Source organism: Hemitrygon akajei, chromosome 11 (genome assembly GCF_048418815.1).
Source record: "Hemitrygon akajei chromosome 11, sHemAka1.3, whole genome shotgun sequence".
NCBI lineage: Eukaryota > Metazoa > Chordata > Chondrichthyes > Myliobatiformes > Dasyatidae > Hemitrygon > Hemitrygon akajei.
Window position 1 is genome coordinate 87,737,444 of NC_133134.1, and position 13,649 is coordinate 87,751,092.

The 13,649-nt window shown below is 36.6% G+C and overlaps 1 protein-coding gene across 1 annotated transcript in view; it reads left to right on the forward strand.

Annotated features, from left to right (window-relative positions):
* ubqln4 (ubiquilin 4) overlaps window positions 1-13,649 on the forward strand; it is a 56,469-nt gene that overhangs the window by 11,083 nt on the left and 31,737 nt on the right. Inside the window, exon 2 of the mRNA XM_073061334.1 lies at window positions 1,221-1,372. Within this exon, the coding sequence (XP_072917435.1) occupies window positions 1,221-1,372 (152 nt within the window). The remainder of the gene's footprint in view (window positions 1-1,220; window positions 1,373-13,649) is intronic.

Sequence of the window (13,649 nt, forward strand, 5' to 3'; positions counted from 1 at the left end):
TTATATCCCCTCTAGCGTTAGGTTGAGTTCCTGGAGGACTGGTGAGTAGGTAATATTCTGTTATTCAGGAAGAGAAATAGGGAATGTCCTTAACCTGATCAATAAATGAGATAGCCAATCAAGTTCAATAAATCTCATGTGAACATTAGGGAAGCTATTGGAGAGGATTCTCAAGGATATGGATATGGTTTATCAGCATTTGGAAAACCATCATGCACAACACAGTGGAGGAACTCAGCAGGTTGGGCAGCATCAGTGGAAACGAGCAGTCAACGTTTCAGGCCGAGACTTTGACTGTTTGTTTCCACAGATGCTGCCCGACCTGCTGAGTTCCTCCAGCGTGTTGTGTGTGTTGCTTTGACCCTAGCATCTGCAGAGTATTTTGTGTTTTGGAAAGCCATGATCTAATTAGGAACAGTCAGCATGACTTTGTGCTGGGCAAGTCTTGTCTTACAAACTTGACTGCATTTTTTGAAGAGATGATGAAGGTGGAGCTGTGGACGTTGTCTATGTGAATTTTAGTAAGACAGTTGGCAAGGTCAACCATGAAGAAAATTAATATTCATGTGATACATAGTGACTCAGTCATTTGGATTCAAAATTGGCTTGCCAGTAGAAGATAGAATAGTGATTGATGAGCTTATTCTTGCTGGAGATCCCTGGCTAGTGTTCTGCATGAGACTATATTGGGACTTCTGTTTGTGATAATTATATGACCTGAATGAAAATGTTGATGAGTGGGTTAGTAAGTTTGCAGACAATACAATGATTGATGGCATTGTGAATAGTGCGAGGATTGTCAAATGATATAGTGGGATATAGGTCAGTTGCAGGTATGAATGAGTAATGACTGATGGAGTTTAATGTGGACAAGTGTGAGATGTTGCACTTCATGAGATCAAATCTAAAGGGACAGTACATTGTTACTATCAAGTGTGTAGGAGATGTCCTGGGTATATGTATTCTTTCTGTAACTAAAGCAAATGATCTGTTGTTTGTCAGGGCCTTATGAACTTTGGTTGAAAAATTGTGCTGAATAAATTGGTTGCTTTGTACTATATGGCACAGAGAGAGATTGTCCTCTCTGTGTATCTTCCCCTGTCCCTTAGTTACCCGGACCCTCCGTCAAACCAAAGCTTGAAACTCACATTGTAATAAAATGTTGCTGATCCTTTGAAAAAACTGCCATCATCTCTGCTTTTTGTTTTGTTCCCATATAGTTTAAAGATGAAATATCCAAACGGTTCAAGGCGAAGCAGGAACAATTGGTGCTCATATTTGCTGGAAAGATTCTGAAGGATGGAGATACGCTCAGCCAGCATGGCATAAAGGATGGTCTCACAGTGCACCTGGTAATAAAGACTGCGCAGAGGTATGTGCTTTCAGGTTGCTGATTCATCTATCAAAGTGTGTGGGGCTCCTCAACCCATTCTTGCAGAGACTGCAGTCCAGACGTTCTGCTCATGCTCAGTTACACAGCTGATCAAATGCCTTTGTTACCTGCTGTGAAACTTACTGAGTTATAAGAAGACAATGCATTTCCGTGATGCTTGTTGAATTTGATCAATAGATCACACTGACGTTAACAGATGATACAACAGAAAATTTTATTGGCTGCAATTGGTAGTGGTAAACTGCTAACTGCAAAGTAATAACTGAGTATGGCTTGAGGAAGCAGGTGAATTTCAGTGCAATTTAGTCATTCTGTTTGGTCTCCCTCCTTTTCCAAAAGAACCCAAAGAATTTATATTGAGGCAGCATGTCCTTTAACATAAAGATGCCTTTGCATACCATTTCTTGCTGGATCAGACTGATCTCAAGCATCAATTTGTAGGTTGCTTTTGCACTGATCATTTGCACATTCTAACTTGCTTTGGTTCTTGAGAAGTTAATAATTGTCTCATTGGCTCTAACTTTGAGCATTTGTGTGATGGAGACCATCATGTCGTTCAGCTTAGCTTTATAACTCATGATGAATTTATTGTGGGTAAAAAGAGAGTGGCATGTCCAGGAGGTGTGAGCAGAGGATGTCAGATGTCCCCACCAATCTATGCAGTGCCTTCAGGTACAGAGTAGTATTGTCCAATGTTTGTATGACCACCACCACCCATTCTCACCTGCCCACAGCTTGTGCATTCCAGCTTTATGTGACAGACCCACTTGTGACAGTGATGGGTACCTTTTGTCTATTCTCCATGTTACTGATGGCTGAAATCCAAATATATTTCCTTTGCTGTACTTGAGAATGAGATACAGTATAGAATCAAAGTAGCCATTTGCTGGAAAAGGAATATCAATTCTGAATCTCAAGTACACAGGTATACATTTTATTAACTGCAACATTCTTGCTTATCTATGATACATGGAAGTGTTAAACTCTCCTTGACATCTCTCTTGTTAAAAACAAGAACCTTAGTTTTATGTTTATTGCATCATTAATCTCCCTCTAGACTGTTAAAATCGATGTTTACCTTTACTGTAATTCCCCCTACAGTTTGAATTTCTGCTAACAAATGGGCCAATACCTTATGCAAGCGGAGCTTTAAACAGTACATCCTGTAGTTTGTATCTGCAATGGAAAATGTATCTAGAGCTATACCATTTTTTATTAACACTGGCTATACTGGTAACTGTCATATGCAATCACTACTGGTAGGTCACTACAGAATGTAGTGGCTTATTCTTCTTAAGAATATTATCAGGCAGAGTTTATTGTCCAAAGGATCTGATGTCAAGCCTCACATTGGAAATAAACACAAGATTCAGGCTGTTGATTTGGAGCAGTTTTGATGTGAAGTCCATATTTGTAGTTGGAAGGTATAATTGGTTTTTCCTGTGTTGCTCACTGAAGGTATACCAGAGACAACATCTAACACTTGTTCACAAGTATAGCTCCCAGGTTCTCTTCAGTTTTGATAGAGGGAACTAATAAAACTTCACTGATGCAGCTGATTTACAGAATGCCCCTTCAAGTTCCTTTTTTTTTTAAGCATCTGTTGTTGTAAAGTATGATGTGTGGTAGGCAAGCGGGACACTGCACCTGCACTAAAAACTCTTGTGGCTGTGCCAATACTTGTGAACACTGCAATGAAGCATGTTGGAATGTAAAAGTTCAGTTGTTCATGAGATTCATGACATCAGTTGTTCTGCCAGTGTTGTGCTCTTGCAGCTCTAGATGTTGTATCTTGCTGTTGGGACAGTTTTAAAACTCCCAAATTTGGAGGGGTGGGCAGTTACTCTCCTGTATCTTCAGCGAGTATTCATGTGAAAATATTATGTCTCTAATGCTTGAATGATACCCCACGGACAATGTTGCACAGTTGAGTGCTGAGTAGAGATTATATCCAAGGGAGGAAAACTTTGTATTTAGTGTGTTTTTTTTTATGAGGCAGAGATGGTCGTATTTTATTATAATTTTTGAAAATGTATTTCCATGTCTTTGCCTGCTGAGGATAAGAGTTTTTCCCGGTTCCGGTGACGTCATCGTCGAGAATGGCAGCTTAAGTCACTAGCTCCTCCGGAAAAACGCGTATTAAGCCCCGTTATCCCATCAAATATAATATTTTTCGAAAAATATTTGAACTGAAAAGAGGGGCAAGAATGGGGAGAAGAAATGGAAATTAAAAAAGCGACACTGCGGAGCCGGCGTCCGAGAGTGCAGCAAGCGGCTCTCCAACCCGACCGCGTCTGAGCGAGGCGGCTACTGGGCCTTGTTCAGACGAAGCGGCGAATATCTTCGAAATCCTGAAAGAAATAATGGAGGTCCAGAATGAAATAAAGCAGCAGCTCAGATATTATAAATCAGAGCTCGCCAGCGTTAATCAAAAAATAGCGGTGGCAGAGACTCGAATTGAGAAGGTGGAAGATCACGTTCAAAACATGGAACGGATACTGAGCAAGACAATAAAAATAATACATCACCAAGAAGGTAAACTGCTTGACCTGGAGGGAAGATCATGATGGAAAAATATCAGAATCTACAACGTTCCTGAAGGAATGGAGGGCTCGTCTGTGACAGAGTTTGTCGAAAAGTTACTGCGGGATGCGCTGGATCTTCCCTTGGCTATGGAGCTTGAAGTCGAGAGAGCCCACCACACTTTCGTTCCGAAACCTACCCAGGATAGAAAGCCACGCTCAATAATAATTAAATTCCTTTGGTACAGCAGCAAGGCGCAGATTCTACAAAGGGCCTGGGGTAAGAAGAGAGTGTTTTATGACGATAAATTAATATATTTCGACCAAGATTACCCCCCCCCCCCCCAGTAGTCCTGCAGAAACGCAAAGAATACTCTGAAGTAAAGCGAGTACTAAAGCAAAACAAGATTAGATTTCAAACTCCGTACCCTGCTAAACTTTGAGTGTTTTATGACAACGGGACGCGGTTGTACCAGATGGTGGAAGAGGCGACTACAGACATGAAGGCCAGAGGGTTGCCTGGTAGTGTCACCAAAACGAGGGAAAGCCTGACAGAGGAATTATCCTGCTCCGCTTGGGAAATAGTGCAAGAATCGAGAAGGCAGGAGACAGGAGGAGGCCAAGAGAAATATATCAGGAAGAGACCAGGAGTTTCCCAAAGACAGTCCTCATCCCCTTCAGAAGAGCCATAAGGTTTGGCTAACTTTAAAAATGTTGAGAAGCTAAACGGAAGCAAAAGTACACGGTGATATACCTATCTCGAGAAATACTTATTATAATGTGGATTTTATATTACTTAGTTGTTATTCTTTATTCGCTCACTTACTCCTTTTTCCCCCACCAAAATGAGAATATATATATGTGTATGTAATGTGTGTGTGTATGTATGTGTGTGTACGTGGAAGTCTTTTCTGTGTAATGGATTTGTTCACTGACTTTTATGAATACTGCATTGGGGGCCCTCAACTCACAAGTAGCATATCATATTTTTACTGAGTTAAGTATTGTATGTAATTAGTTTTGCTACAATAAGTGTATGGGACATTGGAAAAAATGTTGAATTTCCCCATAGGGATGAATAAAGTATCTATCTATCTATCTATCTATTTCCTCTAGCACAACGCAGGGTCATCTACTAGAGACTTCAGCCTTGGAATCACACGTTCCTTGCCATTTTTGTTGTTATTTGTGTTTCTTGGTTCTTATTTGTTCAGGGAGTAGATCGATTAAGTTTGATTCTAATTTCAATGGTACATTGACAGATAAATACAGATGGCTAAGGACAAGGTAAAATTCATTTATTTTAATGTCAATGGGCTATTAAATCCAATCAAACGTAAGAGAATTTTATCCAACTTGGAACAATTTGATTCATACTGGGAAAAATGGTTTAACTACATAATGCCTCATAGGCCTGATTTTATTCTCACAAATCAATGAATCTGTTGTAAAAAAAAGATCACTCCCTACTTGTACATAGTTCTTTTGCTTGTTTTTTCTTTCCACTCTTTTCTATAAGTGTATACCTCAGATAAATACTTTGTGGAGATTTGTGATATATATGATTATATGATGTATAGGTACAATGTCTGAAATATATCTTATGGAAATGTTTGTTTGATGATGAACTTCAATAAAAAAATAAATTACAAAAAAAAAGTTTTTCCCACAGACCATTTGTGTTTAATAGACTGTGCTGTTGGTGTTTCACCACTGCTCACTCTTAACAGGTCTGCATTTGTATTGTGAGCTGTTGACAGAAGGAAGTTATTGGTTGTAAAGTGCAGGCCAGTTCTGAAGAGCAAGCTTTTATCACTGGTTTTGTAACTTGGTGATTTGCTTATGTCTGAAATTTTCACTCACCGATTTCAAAGGTGGTACAGTTTTCAGCCCAGGTTTTTGTACCCTAGGTTGGCCTAATTGATCTGTGCACCTGAGATTTTAATCACTCAATCTATTGGTCTGATATTGCTCCTGGTCCTTGGTCCTTAACATCACAAAGAATAAGCAGTAAAGAAACAAGCATTTGGGCCCATCTATTGCATGCTACTGTTTGTCTTTCACACAAGCTGCCTCCTATCTTCAACTAATCTGACCAGTGTGGTCTTCAAACGCTTTCTCTCTTATCCAGCTTTCCTTTAAATGCATCTCTGCAGTTTGCCTCAGCTACTCACTTTGGGAGCAAGTTTCTTAGTCTCCAGCTTTCTGGGTAGTTTTCCTGAATCCCCAGTTAGATCTTGTCTTTCCTACATCCATCAATATCGAATTTCAGGGGGGACGTCACGTGATGACGTAGGATCGAGACGTGGAAATCCAGCTCTCCTGTAACAACCAATAAAACAAAGTTTAAGTGAAGAAGAGTTAATAAATACCTTCTAGAAACTACTTATAAACAATTCAGGACTATCTTTAGATATGCCTCCTAAACAGAAACAGAAGAGAATTACTACTTTGAAGGCAGCACGAGTTGGCGGGGAAAGAGGCCCGGCCGTTTTGGCGGAGTCTCGTACTCAAGTTGGATCTCTTCCTGGCGAAGTACATGTCACCTCCGATGGTGCAGGGCAGGAGGCTGCGGCAATATCAACGGTCTCTAAAGAAACAGCGGGAGCTGCGCATGCGTGAAGAAACGAGTATGCACAAACAGGTGCAAACAAAACTACAAGTTCCAACTGCGACTGGAAATGAAAATGAAAGAGAAGCGGAAGTAGAATCAGACTCTCTGGAAAACACAGATGAAGAAGAACAGGAGGAAATTAAAGATGGAAAACTTTCTGGAGACATAAGAAAAGCCCTGATACAAATAATGCATGAATTAAAAGTAATAAAAACAGATATTAGAAATGTGAAGATTATGCTTGGTAAGGTGGTGGAAAAACACAAGAAAATGGACAAGAAAGTTAAAAAGTCGGAAGAAAAAATGGGAGACAACACTGAAAGAATGGACAAGATGGAAGATAATATCCTTGCCTGGACATCAGAAAGAAAATGGTTGTTGGAAAAAGTAGATGTGCTCGAAAATTTCAGCAGACGAAACATTAAGATTGTTGGTCTTAAAGAAGGTATAGAGGGAGAAGATTCAATAAAATTTTTTCAAAAATGGATTCCGGAAATCTTGGAAATGGAAGAGGGAAGTCAGTTAATTGAAATCGAAAGGGCTCATAGAGCTTTAAGACCAAAGCCCCAACAAGATCAAAATCCACGATCAATTTTGATAAAATGTTTAAGATATCAAGATAAAGAAAAGATCTTGAAGGCAGCTGCTCAAGGTGCCAGAAAGAGAAATGGGCCATTGATGATAGAAGGGAAAAGAGTTCTTTTTTTATCCTGATATAAGTTACGACCTTTTGAAGAGGCGGAAGAAATTTAATTCAGTGAAAAAAATCTTATGGGAAAAGGGTTATAAATTTATATTGAGCTACTCAGCAACACTGATAATTTTTTTTGGATGACGAAGAAAGAAGATTTTTTACTGATCATCAGAAAGCGGAGGAGCTTGTACAAGAACTTCCTAATATTCGCGAGATGCGGTAAAGAGTTATGGAAATGAAATGGATTAAAGATGAAGATTGAGATAGGGATCGGATTTGATGGACATTTATGAGTAGAAGAATATACAAATATACTTTAAGTATATGATAGAAGGGGAACAAGATAAAAAAAATTGAGGAATATTAATTGGGAGTAGAGAAATTAATTTTTTTTCTTCTTAACTTATTAATATCTTTTTTTGTTATGGGGGAGCTGGAGGAGCTTCTGATCGATTGCTGCGGGATTCACGTGTGATCATGGCGATTGCCATGACCCGTAAAACGGAGGGGGGTAATGTTGTGTTTCTATTCATTCACAACGTTAGTGGGGGGGTATTTTGTTATTTTTTTCTTTACTATCTATCTTCTATTTTTCTTTTTTTTTTGCCTGGATGATTGGGGAGGAGACACATAGCAACATGGAGAATTTTAAAGAGATTCCCCAAGGTATTATGAATGACTACTCAATTTTTTAAGTTTTAATGTTAATGGGCTTAATGGACCTGTGAAAAGAAAAAGAGTTTTAACATATATTAAGAAAATGAAAGGAGATAGAGCTTTTTTGCAGGAAACACATTTAACAGAGACAGAACATCAGAAATTAAAGAGAGATTGGATTGGAAGTGTTATTGCAGCTTCATTTAATTCAAAGTTGAGGGGAGTTGCAATTTTGGTTAATAAAACTTTACCAATTAAAATACAAAATGTACTAATTGATTCTGTTGGGTGATATGTGATTATACATTGTCAAATCTTTTTGGAATTATGGACTCTTATGAACATTTATGCACCAAATGAAAATGATGCAAAATTCATACAAGAAAGTTTTTTTTTGAATTTGGCCGATGCACATGATAAAATATTAATAGGTGGAGATTTTAACTTTTGTTTAGACCCAGTTCTAGATAGGTCAACTAAGGCTGTTACAAAATCAAAAGTAATAAAGCTAACTTTATCATTGATGAAAGACTTAAATTTGATTGATATATGGAGAAGAATTAATCCAAGAGAAAGGGATTATTCATTTTATTCAAATACGGTAGATATAAAACTTATTCAAGGATTGATTTTTTCGTATTATCAATGAATATTCAGGATAGAGTGAAAAGTGTGGAATATAAAGCGAGAATACTGTCAGATCATTCCCCCTTGATAATGACAATGATAATGATGGATAAGGAGGAATTGATTTACAGATGGAGATTTAATTCAATTTTATTAAAACATCAAGATTTTTGTGATTTTATGAAAAAACTGATCCAATTTTTTTTATGCAAACTCATTCAGTTAATGATAAATTTATATTATGGGAAGCGATGAAAGCATATTTGAGGGGTCAGATAATAAGTTATACTTCTAAAATTAAGAAGGAATATATGGTAGAAATAGATCAATTAGAAAAAGAGATTACAAAATTAGAAAAAGAATCCCAAAGAAGAAAAAAGAAGACAACTTGTCAATAAGAAGCTACAATATAGCACACTCCAGACATATCGAACAGAAAAAGTAATTATGAGAACTAAACAGGGATATTACAAATTAGGTGAAAGATCACACAAGATTCTTGCTTGGCAGTTGAAAACAGAGCAGGCTTCCAAAACAATAACTGCAATTAGAACAAGTGCAAATAAAATTACTTATAAACCTTTAGAAATTAATGAAACTTTAAAAAATTTTTACTCTGAATTATATCAATCAGAATCACAAAATGAGGTTGCTGAGATAGAATTTTTTTAATCACAAATAACTCTTCCAAAATTGAATTCAGAAGAACAGAAAGGATTAGATATGCCCTTTACATTAAAAGAGGTTGAAGAAGCTTTAGGATCACTCTTGAGTAACAAATCTCCAGGAGAAGACGGTTTTCCGCCTGAATTTTATAAAAAATTTAAAGATTTATTAATCCCTCCCTTTATGGAGTTAATATACCAAGCGGAAAGAACACATAAACTTCACAATCTTTTTCAACAGTGATCCTAATAGTATTGCCAAAAAAAAAGAGATCCTTTAAAACCAACATCATATAGGCCTATCTCTTTGTTGAATACAGATTATAAAATAATAGCAAAAATTTTATCTAATTATCTAAATATTTACCAAAATTAATACATATGGATCAAACAGGCTTTATTAAAAATAGACAATCGGCGGATAATGTAACTCGGTTACTTAGCATAATTCATCTGGCACAAAAGAAGAAGGAAATGAGTGTGGCATTTGCTTTGGATGCAGAAAAAGCATTTGATAGATTGGAATGGGACTTTTTATTTAAGGTATTGGAAAAATATGGGTTAGGAAAAGCTTTTATGAAATGGATTAAAACCTTAAATACTAGTCCCAAAGCTAAAGTAGTGACAAATGGTCAAATTTCAACATCATTCCAATTAACAAGGTCAATTTGCCATTATTGAAAAAAATCCAAGAAGATCTTGATAAATGGATGATGTTACCAATAACATTAGTAGGTAGAGTTAATGCTGTAAAAATGAATATATTTCATAGATTACAATATTTATTCCAAACATTACCAATACATCTGCCCCAGAAGTTTTTTTGAGTTGAATAAATGTGTGAGGAAGTTTCTTTGGAAAGGTAAGATGTCAAGAATATCATTGGAAAAATTGACATGTAAACTCCCAAATTTTAAGAATTATTATAAAGCAAATCAACTTAGATTTATTGCATCTTTTTTTGATGAAGAAAAACCAGCATGGATTAGAATAGAATTAGATAAGATAGGAGAAAATATACCAGAAGATTTTATATATAAATGGGAATCCAAATGGATACGGGAAAAGAAAGAATCTCTTATATTAAAACATTTGATTGATTTATGGTATAAGGTAAATGTGGATGATGAGATAAAGAAATCTTTATTAGCAAAGAGAACCCTAATTCAAAATAGACATTCCTTTTACAATGGATAATCAACTTTTATATAACTCGTTTCAAAAAGGGATCAGATATATAGGTGACTGTTTTGAAGGAGGTATATTGATGTCGTTTGATCAATTAAATAATAAATATAAAATATCAAATAACACTCTTTTCTGTTATTTTCAATTAAAGGCCTATTTAAGAGATAAACTGGGTCAGACAATGTTAATGCCAAAACCTAATGAAATAGAAACTTTAATTCAAAAAGGAAAAATTAAAAAATTTACGTCTTGTATGTATAATTTGATTCAAAAACAGACAATTAAACCAGGAATTCATAAGTCAAGACAAAAATGGGAAACTGATTCGAATATTAAAATTGATGAAAAAAATTGGTCAAGACTATGTCTTGATAGTATGACAAATACAATAAATGTCCGACTTAGATTAGTACAACACAATTTTTTACATCAATTATATATTACACCACAAAAAATAAATAGATTAAACCCAAATTTATCTGACCAATGTTTCCGATGTAATCAAGAAATCGGTACTTTTTTACACTCTACTTGGTCTTGTTTTAAAATTCAATCTTTTTGGATAAATCTAAGACTTCTACTGGAACAAATTATTGGAATACAACTTCCACATAGCCCAATATTATTTTTATTAGGCGATATTGAAGGGATAATACCGAAACCTAAATTGAATAAATATCAGAAAAAAATTATAAAAATTGCATTGGCAGTAGCCAAAAAAGCTATTGCAGTTACTTGGAAATCAGATTCATACTTAACTATGGACCGTTGGAATAATGAAATATATAGCTGCATTCCACTTGAAAAAATTACTTATAATTTAAGAAATTAACATGATATATTTTTGAAAATTTGGCACCCCTATTTACGAAAGATAGGATTAAATATATAGGTCCTTTGAAGATAAAATTATTAGTTATTTGGAGAAAAAAATAAAGATATATACTAAAGTTATTTTGAACTCCATGGAGCATTTGGGGATCCTCCGATATCCAAGCAATCCTTTCTTCCTTCTTTCTTTCTTTTTTTTCTTTTTTCTTTTTTTTAGACAGGGATGTTAAGGGGGGAAGGGTTAAGGGGAGGGGGAGGGCTAATATTAATTTTCATTACTCTATTCTATTCATTTTAAGTAATTCTCTTGAAAATTTAATAAAAATATATTTAAAAAATATCGAATTTCATGATGTCTCAGCCTCATTCTAATTAATTTTGCGTAGAGGTGTTCAGTTATAACCCCTGCCTTGGCATTGTTCTTGTAAACTTTTCTTGCACCTTCTGGTGAGTCTCTGTAACATGGACATCATTGATTGACGTGCCCCTTTGGGTGATGTGATTTGTAAAAATTTAATTAAAACACTTCTTTATTGTATCCCTTGCATTTTGATAATAATGAATGTTTGATTTGAGAGGAGACTGAATATTTCAAAAGGACTTTTGAAATGATTGCAGGCTGGTGCTGATCAATTGTCAAAATGTCAAACCTGTAGCAGATACTGGATTTTGCGCCATCCAAATCCCTACTGTTCGATGTGGCTAAACTGCTGTTTCTGATTATTTCAGCTAGGAGAGTAAAAGTCTAATGTTATTCTCAGCAGAGATCACAGAGTTAAGAATTTTGAATCTTCAGATTACCTGGCATGATCAGCCATGTAGCAGTCTATTAAAAATACAGAAAAAAACATTCAGCCCGTTGTGTTCATGTTGAGTCCCTGGGTGCAGTTGTAAGTAGGGAGGAGGATGTGTAGATGTGAGGAGCCTTCAAGGGATTATAAAGAAGGGAACACAACAGTTCTCCTCTTCTCTATAATCTTACAATGTGGAAAGATGAGAGGCCATCCACTTGCACAAAACAGAGAAGCAGAGTTTTTTTAAATGGTGACAGGTGTAGTGTTTGAATTGAAATATTATTTTACATACCAGGACGTTCAACTGGAGCTAGGTGTTCTTCTGCATGTAATTGCATGCTAACATGTAGATGCAGCACATAGTTAGAACTTTATAAAAGGATTTGAGCCCAGATGTGTACTGCCATTATATTGGACTGTGGTGAGCATTGTTCGATTCCTTTAGCTAAGGTGTCTAGATCAGGGACTGCAGTCTCAGAATAAGGTTTAGATCATTCTGGACACAGGAGAGATTTCTCTATTTGGGGTGGTGAACCTCTATAAAGTTAGAAAAAAAGTGCTGTGGGAACTTGGTCACTGAGTTTGTTGAAAAGAAAATGGGTGAAAATGACAGTCTGGACCAGGACAGTACTTCAGATGTGGCTTCACCAAACCCTGTACAATTGTAACAGCGCTTCTCCGTTTCTAAACTGCTTGGAATAAAGGCTGTTATTTGCCTTCCCAACTACTTAAGATATGTGTCTGCTAATTTTTTTGATGTTCATACACAGAACATGTATTAAACTCATTTACAGTCTCTCTTCACATAGATCTGCCCTATGATCCATCTAACCAAACTGTAGCATCCCACTTTCCCGTATTAACTTCCCTTACTATTATAGGCATGTGTCTTGAAATTTGTTGCTTTGTGGCAGCAGTACAGTGCAATACATAATAAAAAAATATATCATTTACAGAAGAATATTTAAAGAATTTAAATAAATAGTGCAAAAAGGAGCAAAAAAATGTATAGTGAGGTAGTGCACATGGGCTCACTGTCAATTCAGATATCTGATGGTGGAGGGAAGAAGTAGTTCCTAAAATACTGAATGTGTCTCTTCATGCTCCTGTACCTCCACCTTGATGGTAACAATGAGAAGAGGACATGTCCTGGGTGTTAGGGGTCCTTAATGATGGATGCCACCTTTCTGAGGCATCGCCTTTTGAAGATGTCCTTGGTGCTTGGGAGGCTAGTGCCCATGATGGAGCTGGCTGAGCTTGCAGCTTTCTGCAGCTTTTTCCTATCCTGCGCAGTGGCCCTTCCATTCCAAATGGTGATGCAACCAGTTAAAATGTTCTGCACAGAACATCTGTAGATATTTGCGTTTTTGGTGACCAAGCCTCCTCAAACTCTTTATGAAATGTAGCTGCTGCCATGCCTTTGTAGTAGCATCAGTTTGTTGGGCCCAGGATGGATTTTCAGAGATGGTAACACCCAGGAGCTTGAAACTGCTCACCCTTTCCACAGCTGATCCATTGATGAGGACTAGTGTGTGTGTTCCTTCGACTTCTCCTTCTTGAAGTCTGCATTAAATTAACACACACAAAATGTTGGAAGAACTCAGCAGGCCAGGGAGCATCTATGGAAAAAAGTACAGTCAACGTTTCGGGCCAAGACTCTTTGG